The sequence below is a fragment of the Crocuta crocuta genome, unplaced genomic scaffold (assembly GCF_008692635.1).
Source record: "Crocuta crocuta isolate KB4526 unplaced genomic scaffold, BGI_CrCroc_1.0 scaffold101, whole genome shotgun sequence".
NCBI lineage: Eukaryota > Metazoa > Chordata > Mammalia > Carnivora > Hyaenidae > Crocuta > Crocuta crocuta.
The window spans coordinates 1,122,966-1,149,863 of NW_027527956.1; the positions used below are offsets into that span (position 1 = coordinate 1,122,966).

The window sequence follows — 26,898 nt, forward strand, 5'->3', positions numbered from 1 at the left end:
TCCAGACAATGAATATTACTCAGTGCTAAAAAGAAATGAGCTATCAAGCCATAAAATAGAACCTCAAATGTGTATTACTAAGTGAAGGAGCCAATCTGAAAAGACTACCTATTTATCATTCCAACAGTGTGACATTCTGGGAAAGGCAAAATTCTGCAGAGAGTGAAATGATCAGTGGTTCCCAGGGGCTGGGAGGAGGGAGGAAAGACCAGGAAGAGCAAGGAGGATTTTTAGGGCACTGAAAATATTCTGTTTGATACTATAGTGGCGAGTATATGTCTTTATACATTTGTTCAAACCCATAGAACATATAACATCAAGAGTGAACCGCAAAGTAAACCACCGACTGTGGGTAATAACGGTTTGTTGATGTAGGTTAACCTGTTGTAACAAATGTGATGTTGATGATGGGCAAGACTGTGCATGATTGGGGGGAGGGGGAGACAGAGGATACATGGGGAATCTTTCCCTCAATTTTGCTGTGAAACTGAAACTGCTCTTAGAAAAATTAGGTCTTTATGAAAAATTAACTATTATTTATATAGATTGCATTTGCACATTAGATTATATTTTCAAATCTCTGTGAAAATTTAGGTTGTCTAAAATGCCAGAAGTTGATCTTACAGATTTTATGAGAAAGGAAACATTTTTGTTTTCTGTTTCATATAATTTTGGAATCTCTTCAATAAATTAAAACAATACTACCCTATGTTACTTCATTGATATTAATATACAATTTGAAAGACAATTACTGTTTATTGTAATTTCTAAATGATTAGGTTATTTATTATTTAGCTTCAACTCCTTGCTGGTGCTACTCTTCATAGCAGAAGGGATGAGAGCATGAGTTTTGAGACCAGACTACCTTCACTGGAGTAGTTGCTATGTGGTCGTGGACAAAAAGCTTAATTACCAATTATCTCTGTTTTTTAATGTGCAAAATAGAACTAAAAACCTTTCTTAGCAAGTCATTGGCTTGTGCACTGAATATGAGGATAAAAATCATGAACGGCATTGGGGCACATAAGTGGCTCAATCAATTAAACAACTGACTCGATCTCAGTTCAGGTCTTGATCTCAAGGTTGTGAGTTCAAGCCTTGCGTTGGGTTCTATACTGGGTGTGGAGCCTACTAAAAAAAAAAAATCATAATTACAATAATTATAACTATTATATACTGACCTGTAAGCAAGATTGATCAGAGTTGTGAACTAAACGCAAACACTTCTTCACTTCACAATTTCCACACTTTTATATTTTTCCCCAGAATCCATTTGGTTGTCACAAAATTAGAAATTCTTTTTTTTTATTTTTTATTTTGTTTTTGCCAGTAGCAGTATTCTCAAAACTAGCTGAGATAGAAGATTGCATATCTTAAATCCAAGAACACCTAGCCTTGTTTTGTAAATAAATGAAGTCATTAACTCTGACTTGACCTATGACCCAGAAGGCAATGAATGGGCTTGAAAAGCACATCTCTTTTTGAAATCACTGAAGTGTCCATTCTGGAAAAAAAACCAAAAAAATGATGAAGTGTTTCTCCATCAACCTCCATAGACATACTTCTTGAGCGTTGCTTTGATATCTCTGATATTCTCCTCACTGGCATCCAAGATCAGGAAGTGCCCCCAACAGATCAGTAAAGCGTCCAAGTGAAGCTACTTTAGCAACACGCTTTGGCCATGAGATTTAAATGGAATGATTTTATCATGTGGAATCAGTGTCTTGATCATCAGGCTGCTTCAGTTATTTGTGGAAGGTACAGCAGGATACATCTGAAGTGTGGCCCTATCCTGAGCGCATCATTTCTGTGACTCCCTCAACGACCAAGCCTCCTCTCACACACTTCAGTGCTCTCGGGCGCAGCTGGGAAACCCTCTAAACTGAACCGCACAACATGATTCTCCAAGCCATTTGACTTTAATATAAAAGCAAATAAAAGTAATTATAATAGCTGTCTTTCAAGGGGCGGCAGTTCATTCCGAGTACATACAATTTTAAGGCAACAAATTGAAATCAGCAGGAAGGAAACGTTTGCAGCGCAGCCTATCTTCATGGAGTTATTTTGACTATTTTTAGTTTTTCTTTATTTCTGTGTATGCTATAAAAACACAAAAATTGGAGCCATTCAATTCGGCTTTCCCTTTCTATGGCACTGAAACAGTAAATGAACTCTAAAGCCCCTAATCTATGAATTTCTTTAATTTCAAAGCATTTTAACATTTTTCTTTAGGTACTTACCAAGTGGCTTCTCATTAAGTGAGATTTTAAAATATATTCAATATTACATTTCGTTTCTGCTCTTCCCCCATTATGTTTTCAAATTACTTATAACAAAGAAACAAAATCAGTTCTACATTTACTTCGCTTCCACTGTGTTCCTCTTTTCAGAAATCACTTATGCTTCAGAAATTACCCATTGTCTCTGGGAAAGATATTACGTGCTATTATTAAACATGCTTCATCCAATGTACTTTATCAGTACACATGTCTTACAGGCTTGCTGTAACACAAAAAGCTTTGTTACTTTATTTTGTCAGAATTGATCATTTGGGGGAAAAGGCTCATGTGTTGATTTCTCTTCTCCGGACTTGTTCTATTTTAGGTTCATGGCAGTTTCAAAATGCTAGGTTTTTAAAATGTGTTTATGAAAATGGCCTCTGAGAAAACAGGGGCCCTCATTTTTTACAGCGGCTCATTGTCATGAGTCTGTTACTTACCATAGCCTCTTGCACTTAACCTCCAAATGGTTTGTTCATTCTGGACAGTTTAGACATGTCATTAGTAATATATCTTGAAGTGTGTCCTTCAAGTGTGTGACTGTTTCCTACACTGAGCCCTTTCCAAAGGACTTGATAGATGACTTTTGAAATGTTTGTTTTAGTGGTTCTATTGATACAACAGACATGCCTTTGGAATTTTTCTCACCGGGCAAAATATTTCCATACTGAAGTTGGAAAGAACTCCACACTTTAGAACTTGAATACAGAAAGCATCTAGTTCAATGATACCTTCCCAGCAACCCATGAAATTATAGCCCCAAAATGTGGATGTGGTCCATGGCAGAGAGGAAGAGTGGGGGCTTTGCTCCGGATCCAATAACCACTCTGCCACTAACAGGCATTATGATCTTAGGTAAATTTTTTAACTTCTCTGTGCTTTGTTACCTGCATTTGTCCAGTACAATGCTTATGGTATTTATCAGATACGGATACAAGTATTGAGTGAGTAAATATTTCTTCTCCTAAATATTCACTTGCTCCCCTTGTCTTAGGATAGTACATGGAACACAATATGGATTCAATTGACACCGGTATTATTTTTGCTTCATTGTCTGAGGCTGTTGTGAGAGCTGAAGGGTGGCTCCCCAGGGTTGTGTACCTTTCAGGCAAATCCTCAGAATGTGTCGTCAGTGAGTTACCTTACATGGCAAAAGGGACGTTGCAGGTGTGACTAAGTTAAGGATCTTGAGATTGTAAGACTATGCTGGTTTGTCCACACAAGCCCTAAATGTAATCGCCGTGTGCCCGTAATAGGGACGTAGAAGAAGATTTGGCTACAGGAGAAGAAAAAAGGCTCTATTTGCCTGTCCTTGGTATGTTTCCTTTCTACCTTCGTGCTTATACCCCATGCTCACAATATGGCTGCCAGAGCTCTGCGCATCACATGCCCTTTCAAGACATGTAGCAGGAAGAACAGACAGAACATGTTTGCAATGAGAGGCTTATTAACTTTTTATTATTTTTTTTTAAACGTTTTATTTATTTCTAGGAGAGAGAGAGACAGACAGTGTGAACAGGGGAGGGTCAGAGAGAGAGGGAGTCACAGACTGAAACAGGCTCCAGGCTCCGAGCTGGCAGTCAGCACAGAGCCCGACGCGGGGCTCGAACCCACGAACCGTGAGATCATGACCTAAGCGAAAGTCGGACGCTTAACCGACTAAGCCACCCAGGCGCCCCCTGAGAGGCTTATTAACTTTTTAAATGGTGAAGGAAATCTTTCCAGAATTGCTGCACAAACTTCTTTTATTTCATGAGCTTCTGCAAGGGAGGCTGGAAAAGTAAGTAAGTGGCAAAGAGAAAGGTAATTGCTATAATTTGCTTATGAATCATTATTTATCTTCCTGGGTAAGGGAGAATCCTTACTTCCTTGTGATCAAAAGATTCCCATCGTGGCTTCTTTCGACAAGGACAAAACGGCAGGTGGGAAGTTGCTTTGGTAATACCCACATCTGGCATCGATTAGAACTATATAATTAGAATATTATAAATCTTCCAAGAACTATATAATTAGAATATTATAATATTCAAGCAACCTACATTTTTAATTTACAGATACTTCTGATTGAAATAATATATGAATTGAAGGAAATTTGGAAAAAGAAAAGATCACTGAGAATAAAATGAAAAATGAGAATAAAAGAAAATTTCTAAATTCATTTCCTAGGGATAATTGTGTTGGTATTTAGGTATAAAGATACGTCAAACCTTTTTGTTTAGTTTTGTTTATTTTGACATTTTTGTTAACTCAGTGAATCCTACCTTTTTGTTTTTAACCTTTATTTCTTTTTGAGAAAGAGAGAGACAGAGCACAAGCAGGCGAGGGACAGAGAGAGAGGGAGACACAGAATCTGAAGCAGGCTCAGTCTCTGGGCTGTGAGCTCGACACGGGGCTCGAACCCAGGAATGGTGAGATCATGACCTGAGCCGAAAACAGACACTTAAGCAACTGAGCGACACAGGTGCCCCTCGGTGAATCCTACCTTTAGTATTGACTTTTTATTTTTTTTATTTTTTTAATGTTTTATTTATTTCTAGAAGAGAGAGAGAGAGACAGCGTGAGCAGGGGAGGGTCAGAGAGAGAGGGAGTCGCAGACTGAAACAGGCTCCAGGCTCTGAGCTGGCAGTCAGCACAGAGCCCGACATGGGGCTCGAACCCACGAACCGCGAGATCATGACCTAAGCGAAAGTCGGACGCTTAACCGACTAAGCCAGCCAGGCACCCCAAGTATTGACTTTTTAAATAGCTTTTCCTTAGCAGTATGTCCTGAGTATTTTCCACATCATAAATATCCTTGTACCATCATTTATAATGGACATATAATGTTCTAAGCAGTATGTCTGTAGCATAATTGGTATAATCAACTCACATTGTCACACATTTAGATTGTTTCTTATTTGTGTTTTGTTCTTGTTTTGTTCTGTTTTGCTTTGTTCATCTTGCTATTAAACATAACAATTTTTTTTGTAATATCTATTGTCTTAGCCTCTCTCCAGAGTGCCATATTAACTGTGGTCATCATGTTGTTCTGTTACATCCTGAGGACTTACTTATAATTAGAAGCAAAGCTACTTCTTAAGCTTCCCCAGGAAATATTAAGCCAAGATTTTTCATCGCATATATGTTTACTCTACCATCTCACATATTAATACAGACCACTAGTTGGGATTGGTGTTATGTGTGAGTCATAAACTTTCTCGAACCCTGACTTTGGTGAGCAGCATCTACCAAAGGGAGTATCCTCAGGGTTGGATGAAAATAAAAAATGGAGAATTTTAACAACACGGTAAGGGCATAATGAATTTCTTCTCCAAAAGTAAGGGGAAACAAGGGCATAACTGTGGAGCAAGCCCTAATGGACTTCCTTTCCCTGTCAAAATGGAGCCTTTGGGTGGAGTGGTTTGAAACCCACTCATTTCATGATTATTATGATGAAGTGCTATCAATAAGTCAAACTTTGTGCAGTACATGAGGAGACACAGTCCCTGTACTTGTGGTTTGTTTTCTAACAGAAGTATATATACCGGTGAGAGATTATAAACTCATCAGCAAAGAAAGTATTTTCTTCTCAAAGGACCAAAGCTCATGAGCACTTACCCAGGTGGCTTTATAGCACCTGTTCATCCTGTTCTAGAGGATGCAGAGAGGAAGCCCAGGGTATGAAGGTCCTCTTCAAAGTCATTGAGAGGCGTCCATGAAAGAAGCAAGGGATGAGAAGTGATGATCTGAGAGATAATATTGACGGCATAATCCATGCAAAATAAAACAGATGTAGCCCTTTTAAAAATACACATGGCCACATGCAGAATAGGCTGTGCCATAATTTTGATGGAAGCTGTTTCTAAAGCTCAGTAGGCTTCATTCAATACTACATAAAACCACAGCTCTGATAAGAGACCTCTCATACACACATAGGGAAACAAAAGAAAAATGCCAAGTAGCCCATGGTATTCTCAAAGAAATCCTGATTTAACGTAAAGCATATATATGATAATGCTTGAGAATTGTGAGTTAACAAGCAATACAGTTTTCCTGAAGCTTTGACTAAGGATTTGTAGGCTTAATTGAAACTTCTTAGGATACAAATATATGAAGAAACCATTAGGAAAAGTAATTGTGTCTGTCCTTTCAATAGGCTTTTTTGTTTTATTATTAAAAGAAAAGGTTTCATAGTAATTTTCCTTAATTATTAATTATTTGACTTTTTAAAAATATTTTATTTAATTGTTTAGTTTTTGAAGAGGGGCGGGAGAGAGGGAGTATGTGTGAGTGGAGGAGGAGAGAGAAAGAGAGAAAGAATCCCAAGCAAGCACACTGCCCAGTGCAGAGCCCCATGTGGGGCTTAATCTCAGGACCATTAGTTCATGACGTGAGCCAAACACAAGAGTCAGGTGCTTAGCCGGCTGAGCCACCCAGGTGCCCCAAATTATTCGGCTTTTGAAACTATGTTGTGTGTGTGTGTGTGTGTGTGTGTGTGTGTCCTAAAAAAGAATAATAGGTTGTATGATTTATTCTTTGTTTTTCCCTCAAGATGTACTGGGGATATTTCAAAATTTTAAACTGAAATCTATAATCTCATTTAACTGTGCTTCTTATCTAGGCTGTTTTTACTCCTCGAACCTAGTAGAGCCTCAGACAAAGAGAATTACTTGTTATAGTATAATTAGTATAATAAAGGATGTATTTAATGGTATCCAGTTTTTAAAAATTAGTTTTATTTGTGTTTTCTTAGATGATTTTGCTGCCTATAAATTCTTATTGGAAGGCAGCTGAATAAAATATAAAAACTTACAGAAACCTGCAGATTCTATTTCTGGATTTGTGCTGCAATGTTAAATTTTAGCGCATTTTAAGTTTTAATAATGTAAAAGGTCAAATACTCAATGCAGTGCACTTTTTAGTGTCTGCACTAAATGCCACATTAATCTCCGTGTAATTAATGAGCTTACCCTGTATTTATTAAGCAGGAAACTAGGATTATTTCCCTCAGAACCCATGAACCTAGCAGAATAATAGATAAGAAACATAAATTCTCTGCCTGCTGCCCTGACTAGAAAGAGGCATCGTAGCGCAAATAAATTCTTTTTTGGTTTAATTTTCTGAGATCCAGAATCACAGTGTAAATCCCATTTATCAATCACTGTAGCCCCATTATCCTCAACCTTAAGGATCAATATTTTACAAGGCAGGGTAGGAAATTGGAGACTCACACCACTAGGCGGGTTATTATATAACGCTATTAGTTAAACGACAAGCTCACTCGAAACCAGATTGAATGCAAATTGGCTTTTCTGTCGCTACAAATTTCCGAAGTGTAAACACTAGTCATTCAAGGTCAGCATAACTTACGTGGAAAACAGAACCAGGACTGGAGTCACATCAGGCTCGGGGCCCCCTGTCCAGGAGGTGCCGGTGGATGTATTGTGAGCTCCTCCATCCCAGTCGTTGTCAAAAGTGCCCAACCACACGCCGTGATTGGCGGTTTACTGACCGGGACTGCTGTTGTTCCCAATCACAAACGGTCAGAACCTAAGGAAATTTAGAAATTATGTAGACTATAGCTCTTGAAGTGTGGTCCCCAAGTTGGCAACAACAGCGTCACCAGGGCACTTGTAAGAAATACAAATTCTTGGGGTGCCTGGGTGGCTCAGTTGGTTAAGCGTGCGACTTCAGCTCAGGTCATGATCTTACGGTTCGTGGGCTCGAGCCCTGCGTCGGGCTCTGTGCGGACAGCTCAGAGCCTGCTGGCGATTCTCTCCCCCCAACCTGCCGCCCCTCCCCTGCTCGCTCTCTCTGTCTCTCAAAATAAATGAATAAACTTTACAAATAAAACTAAAAGCAAATAAAATGACAGGTGACAGAAAACTTTGTCATAATCACGTTTTCCTTTTGTATATATGTATTTTAGGTTGAACTCTGGAATTTCTGATATTTTATGGTTGGTGTACCTAAAAACTGACATTTCACAGGGTTCAGTCTTTCTACTTAGACAGACAGACACATGTATAGATATATGTATATGTTAATTTAAGACTTTTCTTGATTTGGTTAAAATTTTATTTTGGTCTCATTATGTGTTTCATTGATTAAATATAATCCTCACAGCTGAAGACTTATCTAGTTGTATTTTCTAGCCCACATTTTATGTCCCCTAGGATATATGAGAAAGATTCATTTCTGTGGATACAATTATGCTATCCAAAAATAAAACACTGTGACTTAAGAAAAAGAGGAGAGCCAAATATATTGATTGTAATACTAGTTTTCAAAACAGATCAAACATCTTAATTCATTCTCTATTTAGTGATTTTTTTAGATACATAAAACAAGCTCCTGAATCCATTAGGAGAGGTTCCCCAAACCCACTGTTCTTATTTGCGTTGCTGAAGGTTCAAATTCCAGACACCAAAGGCATGTGGCATTGCCAGGTCCCTTTCCAAATCCGATATACAGACATGGTAATGACGGCAGCTGCTCTCATATATCTCTCCGCCGGTAGAATTTACCCTTTATATCTCATGGGCGATATGGTCCTCTTCCAAAACATAGGAACTGTGCATAATGAAAGTTGTGACCACACATATCATTATAAATTGCCCCATTCCCCATGAGCAAATGAGTGAATTTACTAGGCAGCCTTAAAGCAGATTTGTGGTGGATGGGTTATGGTTTGGAGAGGACCAGAAAGTTTGGAGATTTGTTATGCTGGCACATCTTCCTCCATAGTAATAAAAACAAGGAACTTCTATGTATGGGATATTTACAGGAGGAAGTATCATTAAAGAACTCTGCATATGTTACCCTTTTATGAAATTTCTTTTAAACTATTTATTTTGGTAGGGAGGTAGGGAGAGGGAGAGAGAGAGACTCCCAAGCAGACTTCGAACTTTCAGTGAGAGCCCTACATATAACTTGAACTCAAGAACGATGAGATCATGACCTGAGCCAAAACCAAGAGCCAGATGCTTAACCGACCGATCCACCTAGACACCCCACGTGTTACCTTGTTTAAAATACTTTCTATTTAGCCTAAACCCTGACATAAATGTTATTATCCCTGTTTGAGAAATGCAGAATCTGAGGCCCTCAAATGACTGCCAGTTAAAGGCAAATGGGATTGAAAGCCAGATCAGTCTACATGCAGACCGCCCCCGTCTAGCTTAGGATTTGTCACCTCAAGGAGGTCCGCTTCGGAGCTGCCGGTATGGGGGCTGTTCCTGACCACTGAATGCTGGGCAAATGAGATGCAGCAGGAGACAAGAAGGCCAGAACTGCACAGAGGCCATCAGAGAGACCACAGGATGGTATCTCAGCAGAAGTTACAGCAGTGACTACCATTAGAAGCATAAAGCAAGCCCTGAAGGGACAAAATTCTGCATTCAGTGCTTTATTCAAAGACAGCAGGATTCTCACACCTTTCTTTTTGCCCAGGAAGTAGTAAGTAGACTCACAACTTCAATAAACACCAAAGGGTGTTCAAATTAAATTTAAAGGTGTCACATTTTAACTGTTTTTGCACAGTAGGCTTTATTTCAGTGATTATAGGGTCCAATCCATCTATTTCTTTTTTTTCTTTTTCTTTTTTTTTTTTTTTGAAAGAGAGAAAGAGACAGAGTGAGAGTGAGCAAGGAGAAGGGCAGAGGGAGAGAGAGAATCTTAAACAGGTTCCACACTCAATGCAAAGACTGACATGGGGCTTGATCCCATGACCTGTGATGATGACCTGAGCTGGAATCAAGAGTCAGACGTGCAACCAACTGAGCCACCCAGGCGCCCCTATTTCTTACTTTTTCATGAAACATGTTACGCAGCTGGTGTAGCCATTCAGTGAACTGTTATGTCTTGAACTGACTGTTCCCTGGGGATCAGTACTGCTGATCATTTTGGGTGTGTTCCATTTTATTTAGTGAAAAACTCACTAAATAAAAAATAATACTCTTCTTTTTTTATTTTATTGTGAAAAAGAATTTTTAGTATTTATTTTTGAGAGAGTGTGCAGAAGTGGGGGAGGGGCAGAGAGAGAGACAGAATCTGAAGCAGGCTCCAGGCTCTGAGCTGTCAGCACAGAGCCCAACGTGGGGCTTAAACTCATGAACGGTGAGATCATGATCTGAGCCAAAGTCAGATGCTTAACCACCTGGGCCACCCAGGTGCTCATTTCTCTTCTTAAATAAGAAAAAGTAATAATAATAATAATAAATGATCCTTTAGGCTCTTTGTCCCTAAAATCAGTGGCTCCAAAATCGATCACCACCAGTCCTGTGTCGGTTAGTTCAGGCTGCCGTAACAGACACCACAGACTGGTTTAAACGACAGGTATTTATTTTCTCACAGTTCTGGAGGCTGGAAGTTCAAGGTCAAGGTGTCAGCATGGTCAGATTTTGGTGAACGTTTTCCTGGCTTGCAAATGGCCCCCTTCTTGCTGCGTGGCCTTTCCCCAGAGCCTGTGGGGAAACAGAAACGTCTCTTCCTCTTCTAAAGGCACCAATCTTGGGGCGCCTGGGTGGCTTAGTCGGTTGAGCGTCCGACTTTCGCTTAGGTCATGATCTCGCGGTTCGTGGGTTCGAGCCCCGCGTCGGGCTCTGTGCTGACTGCCAGCTCAGAGCCTGGAGCCTGTTTCAGTCTGTGACTCCCTCTCTCTCTGACCCTCCCCTGCTCACGCTGTCTCTCTCTCTCTCTCCTAGAAAGAAATAAAAACATTTTTTAAAAAATTAAGGCACCAATCCTATTTTCTTAAGACCTCACCCTCATGATGTTATTCAACTTTCAGTACATCTAAAAGCCTTTACTCCAGATCTGCCGCACTGAGGGTTAGCGTTTCAGCAAGAGAATTCGGGGCGGCTCTTCAGTCCAGCCCAGTCCTGTGACCGTGAGTTCAGGCCGGGACCCCCCCGCCGTGTGCTGGATGCAGGGCCACAGATCTGCCGACATCAGCATCCCAGGGAAACGCCCTGGGTGCCCTTCGGTCAGTTATGAGTTCTAAACCCAGCCTAACACAAAGGCGCGTTGGGCTGAGAAAGTCTGCTGAAATCAGAACTCTGACGTCTGGGGGATTCTGCTCCAGAACCGAGAAGTAGGAGAGAGCCCTTGAGACCCAAACCCAAACCAACACTGTCCAGGCCCGTCCCGCACACGTGCGGACGGAGGGCCCTCCCCTTCACGCTGAGGCCTTCAAGCCTCCCGAACCCTGAGGTTCCACCAAGGGACAAGCACTGTGAGCCCTGAGCTGGCCGTTTTGCAGCCAGGCGTCCCCGCAGGCAGTGAGGCTGGCTGCGCTAGGCCGGAGGCGGCGGCCAGCGGAGCCCCGCGCAGACCCCGCGAGGAGCGGGCTGCGGTGACGGTGGAGGTCCCGCAAGGCCGAACCCCACGGCAGGACGGGGAACCACGGCCCGGGAGCAAAACGGCCTCATCAGGAAATCCCAGCTCGTCAACTGACTGAATGAGGCCCACCCAGGTGGTCTTCCTGTCTACGGACTTGAATCGTAGCCGTCAAATCCCGCAGCGCAGCACCGGGATTAGTGTTGTGATTAGTGAACGACGGGGCTGCCCCAGGGTTACACGTAAGGACACCCCCAGCCTGCAGGCGTCCCCTGGGCTTGAGAGGCCCGCAGGGCACCACCTCCCAACGAGCCCCTCGAGGCCACGCTATTTAAAGGTCCACAGCCACCTGCTAAGGAAACACTGAGAGTCATAACCCGGCCATCTGGAGCAATTGCTAGTAGTCACACGCCGCCAGTGCCCCAGGGTCCCCAGTGCCGTCTGGGTGCTAATTCCCATCTGGCCTCCCTTCCTAAGACTGCTGCAAGGGCTCAGTAAAAGCGTGTCTAGGGGCTCCTGGGTGGCTCAGTTGGGTAAGCGTCCAACTTCGGCTCAGGTCATGACCCCACAGTCTGTGGGTTCAAGCCCCGGGTAGGGCTCTGTGCTGACAGCTAGCTCAGAGCCTAGAGCCTGCTTCACATTCTGTGTCTCCCTGCTCACACTGTCTCTCTTTCTGTCTCTCTCAGAAATAAATTAAAACATTAAAATAAATAAATAAATAAATAAATGCATGTATAAAAATACACGAAAAACAAAAATTTTACACACAGGTAATCCCTTAGCGTTTTACCACTGGTTTTACCAGTGTTTGTTTTGGTATCAGAGAATGTCTGCCTGTTATTCTAGAAGCAAGTAATATTCTTACAAATAGGGCATTAGGCAGCCTCATTTCATTGGGAGTAAACTCTTCTGTCTGCTGCTTTTATTGGGCTCCACATATTTCTTAATTTTAACCAGTGTCTCGCAATCTTGTCCACACCGTTACTTTAGTCTCAGGAGAGTGGCCGTCTCTTCCCGCATGTGGATTTCTCAGTGGGTGAAGAGTGTGCATGAAATGAAGAAAAAGGTCTGGACCAAAGTATTTCATTGATGTGGATTTTCAAAGCATCTAAAATGCTGCTGCTTCTCATCAAAAAACAAGGAGCCCCTTATGTTCTGTGACCCTGGCTGTGAAAAAGTGTGACTTGCTTGTTTCTCAGGAACTCGCTGCAGCAGGTCCAAGATCCATTCTTACTGCAGCCCTTACCACCATAGAGACTGAACGGAGTTTCAGGCGAAGATCTTCACCACCAGCTAGTGCCCCACATGAATCCCCACACTGACACTCCAAATCTCAAGGAGCTGAAGGGACACAAGTTGTTATGCTTTATAGTTTCTGCTCATAGAAAAACACATGTAATATTTGATAATATTTTTAAAAACATAGTATATATTTTTGTATATATGCAGACTTAATGAATGTTTTTCTAAGGTAGAAATTGCCTATAGAAAGCCACAGGCAGGCTAGAATGCATAATGATGCAAGCCATTGATGAATTTTCCCCAATAGCGCACACCTCAGTGCACACCAAGCGGGAATCGAACTGCCGCTGTGCACGGATCAGCTCCATAGGGCGCATAGACTGGCATGAAGAATGAAGACGAGGAGTGATGTTTAACCTTAACTTTGCTATGCTTATATCATATTTCTTTTCATGCAGAGACTTACAGTTGTGCTAAATCGTAACTTTGAACATACAGATATGATCCAATCCATCAATATCACTGGAAATTGTTATTAAACTAAAAAGGCCAATTGTGCAAACGCTTATAAATATCAGAATAACATAATCATTGGCATTTTATTTATTATACTATCACATCTTTGTCAATAGAATCATATCAACCATCCTGTGAAAATTGCACTTACTAGTTTAAATATTCTAGAATCACGAGGCAAGTCAGCCATTGAAAGTTTTCCATAGGACAAAGCATGTATGAGTCCCACCCTGTACCATACTTCCTGTGTGGGCCCCACTTCTGTGCTTTCCATCCTGCCTTCCAACAGCCAGGAATGGGATATTCTAAACTACGCTGTGACTGCGTCTTCTTGGTTCAGTTCAACTGGCAGCCACAGCGGACAAAAAGAAACTATCTTAACAAAAGAACTCTGATAAGAGATATAGTCACCAGTGAATCATCCCCTGAATGTTAACCATCACAGTTGGTAAGCTATTTATCCTGTAATCTCTTTATTTTCTACCTTTAAAGTTTCCTATTGTGGTTGTAGCAGTCATCTTTTAGGGCCATTTTAACAGGCAGAAAATCTTTGAGAACAATTTTCCACATTCAGAATTAAAACACGCCTCACTGTTTCTAACAAAGGCTCTAACAGAATAAAAGCTTCATTCTAAAACCACAGGAATCATTCGTTTTCTCTGCTTTGTGTTTGTCCTAAAATAAATGTTTCTTTCTTCCCTGTGAAAACCAAATGAGCTCTCTGATTTTTTTTCTCACTTCATCTTTACTTGACAGTGTGCTATTGTTGAAAAAAAAAAAAGTCATCTAAAGAAAAGACCCTCCCCATCAAAACAATAGCAACAAAAACGTTATGCCTTTTTAAGAAATAATTTGGACAATTTTTGGGTGACTAGACTGTCGTTACTGGAAATAAATTTCCATTAATAATTCTTTCAATCCTAAGAATTTGAGTGGTAAGAGGGCCTTCATCAAGACATGTTGTATATTTCAGCTAAGAAAGGATTTCACTGAAACTTAGCAGAGTCTTATGAAATAATGAGTCAACGTAAAATCCAACAAAAATTCAAAGGTACTGACCTTAGCATGGGAATCATTACATATCACTATTTATTAACATTGTCCAGAACTGTGAAGTGTCAGATATTTTACCCTACGTGCAAGGTAGCAAGTCAGCCTGCCATAACATCACGAATGTTGGCAGAAGACATGAGACTCCTGAATCAGAGACTAAGGGTGTTTTATTATTCACAGCAGTAGCATTAGCCAGAGTATCAGCATTTATGTGGGTTTGCTGAGTCCCAGCTCTCACATGGAGATGCAAAGCAGGGCAGCTGGCACCTCCACATGAAGTAGGTTGTGTTAAAGGAGAAGAACCACAAGTTTAGAGAACCCCAATGTTTTATAATGGGCAAGAATACAACCCAAACTTTGTCTCACAGTGAAATATCTTTATCTCACTGCATATAAATAAATCTCCCCTTTTCCTCCTGAGGGAGATGCTTCCAAAGCTGTTTGCTCAACAAATCTCTTTGAAAGAATAATCCAGGAAAAAGGCCATCAGTGTCTCTGCTACAAAATATGCAAAGCTACAAGAGACTCATGGAGAATTGTCCACCAACAAACCTCCACTGCACGGACTTCTTTCTTCATAAATTAGTCCATTTGTTGGAGTCAGTGCATTATAATGAACCTAAAAACAATCATTTCCTTATTCTCATATTTATGCCCATAGCATACATTTGACAATCACATTTCACCTTATATTATCATTATTACTTAAATTTTCATTTTAAAAAGAATTGTCATTTCCCCTCATTAGCCAGGACCACGCCATATAATTAAATTATTGTGATTCAACAGATAATTATTGGCCACCTAAGATGCGCAGGCAATTTCTGACATATCTGCACTGCCATGTTCTACTCTGCACAAGGAGTGAGCTACCACGTGCATTTTTCATAGTTGTGTTGTTAATATTTATCGAGTGCTTGCTGTGAGCTGGCATTTTACAAGGCTCCAAAGACACAAAGGTAAGTAAGCTTCCTTTCCTGAAGTTCAGTGTAGGCTCATAGAGGAGACATAAAGATACGAATAAGAGAGGAGACTGAGGTATGCAGGTGGCGCTAAGGAAGCACTGTGAAATGGCTCCTGACTCAGGCAGGTGACGTGGTGAGGAGGACTGTGTAAGCCTTTCTCAATGAATCCTAAACTAAAAGTAGGAATTAGTCTGGTAAGAGCTGATCATGATAGTAAGAGCGGGCATTCCAGTAGAGGAAGAAGCCCACATCATGGTTCAGAAAGCCTGCTCTTTTAGGGAACTACGGTCGATTAGAAAGTTAGAGCAGAGGGGGTACGAGAGAGATTAAGGAAAATGAAGCTGGAGAAAGAAGCACAGCTCACATTACAAACAGTCTTTAGGGGAAGTCCAATTCATTCTCACTTGTCTATAGGAAGAGTTCAAGGGTAACAAGCTGGTTAAAAGGAAGCCCTGGAAGGTTTATCTTGAAACGATGTTTATATGCAATGTTTTTACATAGATTTTTACTGGAGGACTGGAACTGATGGATTTTATACATGGAAGTTAATTGAAGAACTCCATTGATACCCTTGAGTACTATGCTAGGGGGTTTGCATTTGTCCTAAGGAAGTTTGTAGGGGAGAGATCACCACATGTTCATAATCACTTTGGTAAAGGACATACGCGGAAGGTGACAGCACTGGAAGCCAGCAGTCGGGTGGCTAGATACATACACCTGATGGCAAATTCAAGGTAGAGGGAGTGAGCATGAGGGAAGGAAGTGGATTCAAGAGGGTTTAAGGAGGTGGAATCTCTAGGGCTTGCTGACTGATGAGGGCAGGGAAAGGATGGAAAAACACAGAGACCAGAACGGCTCCCAGTGCTTTGACATGGGCGTTTAGGTTGATGGGTGCCACTCACCGAGTACAGAAGGAAAGGGAAACTGAGGGGAACAAGGATGGGTCCAGTTTTGAAATACTGCTTCTCAGTAACAGACACGTTTTTGCTTCTCTGTCATGCTCTCCTATTCAATCGATGACGTGCCAAGGTGGAAAGGCACAAAGGTTTTCTCCATTCTAAAATCCTCTCGTGCTCTGTCTACAGGTGATAGAAGACATTGCAGCTCTCAGATTTCTAACTGCTAGGCTCACCCAACCAAGAACCCCAGAGCAACTCCCATTTACCCTCTACATTTTCTGGGGGAGGGGGAACCTCTTCCACTTATCAGAACTGAATTGTTTAATAAATTAAACAATACCCAGAAATTCATTTTAAATAAAAGGCAAATAAATTGTAAGTTAATACAGTATATTGAGATTTAGTCTACCTGTTAGTGTAGTTACATTATCTTCACAACATGGAGGTGGTCACTAGTAGTATTCTCATTTTACAGATAAAGCTTAAGTTACAGAGTCAGAGTCAGGGTTCACAGCTGGGTCTATCATGCCCTACACTATGTCCTTTAACATTTTCCTGTGTTCCCCTTACAATCTCTCTACAGAAATTATTTTTTTAATTTTTTTCAATGTTTTGTTTATTTCTGAGAGACAGAGAGAGAGCAGGGGAGGGTCAGAGAGAGAGGGAGACACAGAATCAGAAGCAGGCTCCAGGCTCTGAGCTAGCTGTCAGCACAGAGCCTGATGCAGGGCTTGAACCCACGGACCGTGAGATCATGCCCTGAGCCGAAGTCCAACACTTAACCGACTGAGCCACCCAGGCGCCCCTCCACTGAATTTCTTAAAGGCAGAGCATTTTGCCATCCTGGTCTGGTTCCTAAACCTGCTGGAACCACTTAAATTTTCTGTTATAAGTGTGCTCAAGTCTTAAGTCTTGTGAGGTCTGGCAGGAGCCACTGTACTGTGTCACATCTCTGGTCGCCAGACGTTTCTTTCACAACTGGGAGGAATACGTTTCTTATGCATCCAAACTTCTCTTTTCAATTTTCTAAGAATTACTTTTCTAATTCCCTCATTATTAAAAGAAATAAAAGAGCCTAGTAAAAACTTCCTCGGGCCAAATTTGTGTAATACTAAGACGCTATTTTATTGCGTACTTGCGTACTTCCTAAAGGTAATATCCTGCGCCAATCACTTTAAACACACCATCTCATTAAATGCTTACATGCCAGGTGTCATGAGCTCACCGTGAAGGTGACGAAACTACAGTCTGGGGTGGCTAAGGGACGTTCCAGGGTGCACTCACATGGAAGGTGATGGAGTCTGCATTCAAACCAAGTTTCTCTGACTCTACAGCCACTCACAAGGGCTATTCATACTGACTTACAACTCAGCATAATTTTTCCTCAAAAATTACACAGCTACTTGAAAATATAATAAAGAAACCAGAATAGTGAAAACTTGAAAATAGAACGATGGCAAACCCTTTTTGTCTTGGGTGCCAACAGTTGGTTCTCTTCAATTTGTTTGAAAAGTGCTACGAAAGAGAGAGGAAAAGGAGAAAAAGAAAAGGAAGGAAGGAATCGTGAAGCAGGCATGTTCTCCTTTGCCTTTAGTCAGCATCCTCTGAGTATCTTCCTTCTCTAATTCCACACTTCAACTCCCGCACCTGCTCTCTGTCTCCACTGCCGCACTCCTCCCCACTAGGAGAGTCTTTCATTATCATTTCATTGTATTTGTGTTTAGAATAGGCTGTCTGGAAAAAAAGGATTTTTTTTTTTAATTTTTTAACATTTATCTTTGAGAGAGAGACACAGAGTATGAGTGGGGGAGGTACAGAGAGGGAGAGGGAGACACGTAATCTGAAGTAGGCTTCAGGCTCTGAGCCTGACACGGGGCTTGAACTCACAAACTGTGAGATCATGACCTGAGCTGAAGTTGGACGCTCAACCAACTGAGCCACCCAGTGCCCTAAAAAAGGATATTTTTAAGTCGAAACATACATGCCTGAAGATCAAAAGTTACAATCTTTGGACCACAGTGCTACCAACCTGAACTACTGATATCTATATGCAACCAAAGCCAAGAAAATGGAAAATGGACTCGCATTGGGAAGGCTTGCCTTAAGTACCAATAAAATTTCCCTTAAAATTTTTAGCAGACATAGTGTCTGAGCCCTTCAAGCGCACCCACCACCCTTGCCACGACCCCTCAGTGAATCCAGGCTGATGTGTTAATGAACAGGAAACTGACAGCTAATTAAAGGGACCGGCACCACCTTGTCTTCTCAGAGTCACATTAAAACTGAGACTTCACAAGGACCGACTGCTGCCAGGTTTTAAAGGAGTTAAAGTCAGAATTGGATTCTTAGAGTCTTGGTGTCAAAAAAATGACAAATGACCCTTTGTTTTAACTTCAGCTGCTTTTGTGCTTAGAAAAATCTTCCAGTTCAAACTATTTTTCTAAATTTCTTCCTATTTTTTCATTTACTCTCAAGGTCTTTATTTTTATACATAGTGTAGATAAGAAAATGAACTAAGATGCTTCTCCTAAGAACTAGCCAAATTTCCCAATACCCAGATTTTTTTAAAAATCTGATAGAATTATGGAGACTTGCAGGTAGAGAGGCATAAAGACTTAGGCAAACATAAGCCTTTTCTGTCTTTGACTCAGCTACGATTAGAAAAAATTAATTGTTATATGATTTTCTGATTTACATTAAGTTAGGGTTATTCATCATGTAAACATAAATGGTTTGTATTAAAATATTCTTACGTTCTATGGCAGTAGTGACTATAAAGTGAATGTGATAAACACCAGCCAACACATTGCCATGAATGTGATCCAAGAAGAGTCCTGATGGTTTATTGATCATAACTTTCTAAAAGTTAGCATCCTATCCAGTTAAGTGCTTGTTAAATATAAAAACAAATGATAAAAACTAATGTCTCTGATTTTCACAATTATGAAATAGAAGTCAAACATATAAAGAGATCCCGACCCTTGGAAAAAATAGTGTGTATCTACTTCTTCCAGTTAAGTTATATGAAATACACATCAAATTATCCTGTGCTCTTCTGGAAACCAAGATAACTGTGGAATTAAAAGAATAAAAAATTATGAGGCTTGCTTGTACCCTGGCCTTTAGGATACATTTTTGTTTGCAAAATCATGCCTTTTACCGCTGTGCTACCTGTGGGTAGAGTTAACCTTCTGGGGTCGATGAATAGTTTTGAGCCAGGCAGCTTGAGTGCCAGCCTCAGTGTCTGTGTCCCGAGGTGAGAAAAGCTCCATGCTGCAGGGCCACCAGAGGGATTAAATAAATCAGCATAAGCGAAACGACTTACACTTCCTGGTACATTTCAGTGCTCAGTAAATTTTAATGACTAGAATCACCGAGAGCCTGGCACTCTGATACCTGATGTGTGATGTCCAGCCAATGCCTTCTGGTTAGTGTGTGAGTGTGAGTGTGAGTGTGAGGACCCTCCTTAGAGGCTACACTCTCACTCATCGCCCTGCTGCGCCTATTTTCAGTGAAATTACTGCAGGCCACATGACACTGAAAAATGGCAGTTATTCTAAACAGACTTTTTTTAACCTTTTGACATCAGAACTTAATATGAAAAACAGCTGATAAGCATATATTTCCATCTTCCATATAGTGAGAGTAAAATAAAAATAATTCATAAAAAATTGAAAACTGACAAAGGGCTAGGATGATGACTTTCGTTGCTGGTTGTTGGGCACAGTGATGACACAGTGTCTAACAAAGACTGCTCAGTCTGCCTAGAAGAGTAATTTGGATTTTTTTGCAGCGGTTTCTCTTAAAACATAAGAAAAGTCAACAGAATCCTTCCTTTGTCCTATCCTCCTTGACTCTGTTTTCATGAACCTCAGGTCTCTTATTCACTATTTATCTGGATATTTATGCTACTAGCACAGACATAGTGCAATGACTACTCTCCAGGAAACGCTACTAACCAATGGTATAGGTTGCGGATTTCCAGCTTCTGAAATTACTGCATAATTTATTGATTGTATAATTCAGGATTTAAAATGTTGACTCTAATTACACTCACCAATACTTGTGTAGATCTTTCTCAATGAGAGTGAGCTTTCTGAGCTCCCGAGCACACCCAAGTGCTCTAGCTCCAGTCTTGTTGATCTGGGTCAGTACCAGCAGTTTTCAGTCCTCCTACTGGGCCTGGAGCAATACTGATTAGTTGGAGAAACTGGGGAAGAATTAGAAGGAAGTCCTAGGAAATGTACATAAAGCCAGAAGCATCTTTTTAAATTTGCAATAATGTTCCATGAAAAATTTTTCTATCAGGGCTACATTTTATCCATCAAATGTGTTAGGATGCAAAAAGGGTTGAGAACAGCTACTCCATGGTCCCCTGAGTGAGATTTTGAATCACATACCTGATCCAGCCACTCACTTTATTAAAATTATTCAAAAGTTTCTTGTCACCTAGGAAGAAAATACCCAATCTGCTTAACAGACGGACATCTACAGTCCGTGACGTGTCCCCTCTCCATCTCCCAATCTCATCAACTACCGCTTGCCACTTGGATTTTTAAATTCCTTATTAGCATCATGGGGGCCATAATTCATAATGGTGAAATATAGAGAGTTTGAAAGCCAAGACTGCTTGGGCACTGTGGCCTTATACTCACAAAGAAGATATTTACAAGTATAAGAAGACAAAATTCTGTTTATGATTTTTGGAATGTTTCCCAGATGTCTGGAAAATCAACCTGATCAGTTATTAGAAAGAAAAGCTCTAGGCAGACTTCTACAGAGACGGCTTCAGCGTTCCAGCAGTTAACCGCAGCACTGTATCACTGCTCCAAGTGAAAGAAGCAAGCAGCACCATCGTCAACAGATGCGTCACAGGAGAAGCTGCCCACGGAGAGTTCCACAGCCTTGTCTCCCCCACCCGCCTTTTAGATACAAGAGATTTCAAATCTTTTTTTTTTCTTTCTTTTTTATTTATTTCTGAGAGAGAAAGAGACAGACTGCGAGCAGAGGAGGGGCAGAGAGAGACGCACACACGGATCCGAAGCAGGCTGCAGGCTCTGAGCTGTCAGCACAGAGCCCTACAAGGGGCTTGAGCTCGGGAATGGCAAGATCATGACCTGAGCCAAAGTCAGACGCTAAACGGACTGAGCCACCCAGGCAACCCATAAATAAGTGTTTTCAATGTCTCAACATCCAGTATATTTATGTCATGATGGATGGGAACAGTGGTCCTCAGTCTGGGGATTGTGCACAGACCATTGAAAGAAGGAAGTAGGGGGATATTATGAAGTGTCGTTTCAGAGTATATTTCCAACTGCCAGGGAAATACGTGTTTTCCCCCAGATAGTCAAGATTACCTGAAAATATGGGTAATTTTAAAATATTAAAACAAACATGATTATACAATGGAATAGAAACAAAAATTTAAAAAAGACTTTTACTGGGCGCCGGGGTGGCTCAGTCGGTTAGGCATCCAACTTCGGCTCAGGTCATCATCTTGCAGTTTGTGGGTTCAAGCCCCGCCTCGGGCTCTGTGCTGATAGATCAGAGGATTCTGTGTCTCCCTCTCTTTCTGCCCTCCCCCACTCACAGTTTGTGTCTCTCTCTCTCAAAAATAAATAAACATTGGGGCGCCTGAGTGGCTTAGTCGGTTAAGCGTCCGACTTTCGCTTGGGTCATGATCTCGCGGTTCGTGGGTTCGAGCCCCGCGTCGGGCTCTGTGCTGACTGCCAGCTTGGAGCCTGGAGCCTGTTTCAGTCTGTGACTCTCTCTCTCTCTGACCCTCCCCTGCTCATGCTGTCTCTCTCTCTCTCTCTCTCTCCTAGAAATAAATAAAAATATTTAAAAATAAATAAACATCAATCAATCAATCAATAAAAGACTTTTAGGATAGACTAACAGCCATTAACATATTTGTTGCTTTTAAGTTACAGAATTCCCCATATCCCCAGGGTACATATTCACCTCATTTCTCTTTAGGGGATGATCTCTGTAGAAAGTGTAGGAAGCATTTAAATAGAGTCTCTGTTCAGTGGTGTGAATAGTCTATTCTAGCAAGTGTTTAATTTAAGCCACAAAGTTGATTTCTGTTTTGTTTTCATCAACAGTGCCAAGGGCATAATTCAAATACATGTTGAGAAAATGCGTAATTATTCCTCCCTTTTGTTCTCATACTCATTGTTGCCATAATCAAACAGCATTTATTAAGCCTTCACATGTACAGTTCTGATTGAAATATGTTATTTTTGTCATAAGCATTAAATAGCATCTATTGTGAATTGTCCGTAAAGAAATGGGTGAAGTAAAAATAATCATAATTTAATTTCCAGTTAGATTAGAAATTGCTCATAGAAGAGACGAAGAAGGTAATACTGACCTTGAAGGAGAATAATATTGGGAATCCGTCCCGGTAAGGGGCCACACACGGACATCGTGGAGAAAGCACAGACGTTGAGCAAGAACACCAAAAAGAATGTGGACCCATTCAGCCTAGACAGAAGGGGGACAACTCATATCTGTTGGGTATTAGAGTTCTGGGTGCTTCCCATGCAGTGTACCACTCAATTCTTAAAACACGGGGAGCAGAGAGCAGTGGCGTTGATTGAACTCTATCCTTCCCAGGTCATCATTCCCAAAGCAACTTGCGGACTCTTGTAAAGTTGGGGACTGCACTTCCCATTGCTGTGTCTCCCCTGTGAGGCGTTGAACTGTTTTAGCCGATGTTTGACCAATATTAGTTGCACGATCGAATTTTTACACTCAAGTTCATAGAGTGAAAAGTTGTTTGTGCAAGACTCTTCCAAATTCACGACGTAAGCCTGAGCTCTTAGCCCACAGGTAATATGAATTCAAGGTGTTCTCCAGAGCTGCTCTCTTTCAAATATTTCTAATTTTTTTAATAATAAGATAAAACCAAGGCCAGGAGCATTGTCTTAATATTAGAATTTCCAGCTGGTTTATGCTGATAAATGTAAGCATCTCCATTTGTAAGACCTGCAAATTATCATCTAATAAGTCAGTGGTTAGATAAGGAGGCAAAACTTAAAATTTTTAAGTGATTTTTTTCCATATTCGATTACTCTATCATAACTTTGTCACATAAATATCATGTCTAAATGCCACCTTCTTCATTAGACCTTCTCTGACCATGCCGTAGCGGTGACCCCACTGGCATTAATGGTGACATCCTATCTTTTCACTATGGTGATATCACTTAACATGTTTGAATGCAGTTACTATTCATTGATTTCATAATCAGATGAGCCACATGGCACCATGAATGTCATCCAGAATTTGCAGAGAAGGAAACTGAGAACCCAAGAGACACAGTGAGGCTTTCAAAGTTGATCATACCTAAAGGTAGCAGCAGCAATGTGCATATCTGGCCCCCACTCTGAGCTTCCACCCCTGATCACACCCCAAATCCCCCGAATTTCTCCACATTTCTGCCACTTCCCAGATCCAGTGTTAGCCCTTGCAGCATCAGTGTCCTCCGGGAAGAAGATACACCCAGCTGAGATTATAAGAGAGTTTAATGGACTATTACTTACAATGCTGGGAAGGGAGTTGCAGAAGCAACAAGGAATTGTGAGGGGCAGACGGCAGCAGGCAGCATCGCCACCGTCAGTGTGAGGTGTAAAGGGGCAAAGAGAGGAAGTGTGGTTAGGGGGCCTGAGAGAGTTAGGGGAGGGGCCTGCTCACATCTCCCTCCCCCCTCTCCCATCTGGTCACAAGGAGACTTAATCTACAAGAGAACTACGCCAACCCAACAGTGACTCCAAAGTGATTTTTATGGGGGCCCCTGGGTGGCGCAGTCAGTTAAGTGTCCGATTCTTGATCTCTGCTCAGGTCATGATCTCACAGTTTGTGAGCTTGAGCCCTGTGTCAGGCTCCATGCTGATAGTACAGAGCCTTCTTGGGGTTCTCTGTCTCTCCTTCTCTGTGTCCCTCCCCTACTGTCCCTCTGTGTCACTGCCCCCCCATCTCAAGATGAATAAATAAATGTTAAAAAATTAACTTAAAATGTTTTAAAAATAAAGTGACTTTTGTAGAAAGCAAGATTTTACTCTCATGATTTTTTTCATTTATTTTTTTTTGAAAGAGAGAGAGACAAAGCATGAGCGGGAAAGGGAAGGGAGAGAGGGAGACACAGAATCCGAAGCAGGCTCCAGGCTCTGAGCTGTCAGCACAGAGTCCAACGTGGGGCTGGAACCCATGAACGCTGAGATCATGACGTGAGCTGAAGTCAGACAATTAACTGACTGACCCACCCAGGTGCCCTGCATGATTTTTTAATGAAGAGGTTCTACAAGTTTCATTAGCCTTTTATTACTCATTCATTTGTATTTCTCCCTGGATCCCAAGCTTCAGAACCTGCAAGGATATTTTCCAAGTCACCAAACACACCTGACGAGGAAACTGGCATTAGGTGCATGACCTGACAAAGGACAGTGAGGAATAAGACGAGACGGTCCGTGTTTCTGTGTTAGCAGACTGTCTTCTCCGGAGTCCTCCTGGGAGAGACCAGAAACATTACAAATCAAACATTACAAATCAAAAGAGATACCTCTTTTCCTTTGGGCGAAATATACACTCGGAGACGGCAGTCCACACAGGATCTAGTTTCCTTCTCTGCTCACTAAGCACAACCAATAGAGAACTGTCATTCTCGAGTTTGAAGAATAATTACTTCCCAGTCAAGAAAAAAAGGCTGGTGAAGCCCCTAGAAAGTCCATATAGAGACATCTTCTCACTGTATGGTCAGCACTCTGATGAGCTTCTCAGTCACCATTTCTGTTTTGGACACATCTGAACTTCCAAAAACATAGGTGGAGTGTTTTCCGTAAGATTCGTCTGTGAGGCCATTTTAGTCATCTACAAGGCTTATCATCTAGGCCAATCGTATCATGAAGTGGGTTCAGTTACCCCCAAACCCGACAGCATAAGCCAGGGCCCCAAACTCTACAATTGTGAACGTTTTTCCTGATAATTGATGGTCACTGGTTAGGATAAAGTGTAATTTGCCAGCTCAAAACAGTTTTAGGAAAGTGTGACATTGGCTTTTGTGGCCTGAAAGTGAGTGTAGAAGAAGAGAATGCAGCTTACAGGCTCTCCGTCAAAACCAGCTTTTTTTTTTTTTTTTTTTTTTTCCAGAAAAGCTTTTTTGCTTTTGTTGCCTTAGCTGAAGAATACTAGAAGTTTTGGGTCCCTAGAAAAACTTACATAGCTCTCTGGCATCCAGAGGTTTTGACAAGATGCACTTGAGGAAAATAGTGAGCCCCGAGTACATTCTTAACTCCCAAATTTCTCCATCCTCCACACCGGGGTACTTACCTGGAGCTCTCTTTTGAGGATTTACAGGCTTCTGCTTCGTTTGTCTGTCTGTTTTCAGCATAGCCCTTGGCTTCTCTGAATGTGTCCTTCCTTTCTCCCAGGTCATGGGTTTGGTTCATCCAAGATGTCACGTGCGCAGACCTTTCCCAGCTACACCTCGGAGCAGGGCGAAGAGACGCAGCAGTCTTTGTCCCGGTCGAGCAGCTACGGGTTCAGCTACAGCTCCAGCCTCATTCAATGACACTCAGAGAGCCTGCTGACCAGAGAGTCAGTCTGACGGACCTGCTTGTAGGGTCGCGCATCCTCTGCCTTCTGGAAGACCAGTTGCAGTAACATTGAAATGGGTCGCGTGTAGCCCAGTCCCAGTGGAAGGTTAAACACTGGAGTTCTGCTTCCTTGACTCTGTGGCTAAGTCCTTTATTTATTGAATTTCTTGGGGAGGGGAGGGATCTATGTTTTACAAAAATAGAATCCAAATTGTCCTTTAGATAAAATTCTTGGTTCTGGCAGTAGCCGAAGCCTGGGCATCATGAGAAGTTGCCCCCACTGGGTTGTCCCTGGGTGGTGGGCATTACCCCTGTCCTCATGGCTCAGCCCTCCCGCCTGATGACAGGGCCTGTCCTTTGACATAATGTCACCCACCACAAGGTATGTGGCTTGGAAGGTTTTGATGGGGACAAATCCAGCAAGGTCTACTAATGGCATCATCACTCTCCATATAAATAAGTCTGGTGACAATTAAGGGAACATGAGATGTAGAACACACTGTTAAGCAGGGCCTTGTAGCTCTACTCTGTGTGTGTGTATGTGTGTGTGCGTGTGTGTGTGCATCTGTAGACAATGTAGATATGGATATGACTCTATCCGTCTATATCTAACAAGTATATATCAAATGTGTGCTGGGGGTAACAAGTTTCGCTCACGTACATTGTTGAAAACTGTAATTTGGTGCATTAAAATTAAGATTGTTCTGTTGAATAGCTATTTTTAAAATGTGCTGTAAAAAAAAAAGGCTTCTTATTAGCAAAAGTATTTATGTAGTCAAGTCTGCTCCTGTGACGAGTATAAATGGCTCTGTGAGAAAGAGGGGCCCCTGAAAACAGAGGAAGCAGACTAGCCGTCCCACATGTCATGTTACCACGCCATCTTTCTCGCTACTACTCCCGTGTGGTTGATAATGTTTCTCTCTCTGGCCATCCCTCTGAGTTCCATGAAAAGCATTGGGTGTGATCACCTACTGGCTTCCATTTAACCTCAAGAAGAGAAAGACTCTAAATGAGGAACTGTTTTTCA

General features: G+C 41.6%; 1 protein-coding gene across 1 annotated transcript in view; it reads left to right on the forward strand.

Moving 5' to 3' along the window:
* DOK6 (docking protein 6) overlaps positions 1-26,898 on the forward strand; it is a 258,557-nt gene extending 231,659 nt beyond the window's left edge. Inside the window, exon 8 of the mRNA XM_077752730.1 lies at positions 25,707-26,898. Coding sequence (XP_077608856.1) covers positions 25,707-25,846 — 140 coding nt within the window. The 3' untranslated portion in view covers positions 25,847-26,898. The remainder of the gene's footprint in view (positions 1-25,706) is intronic.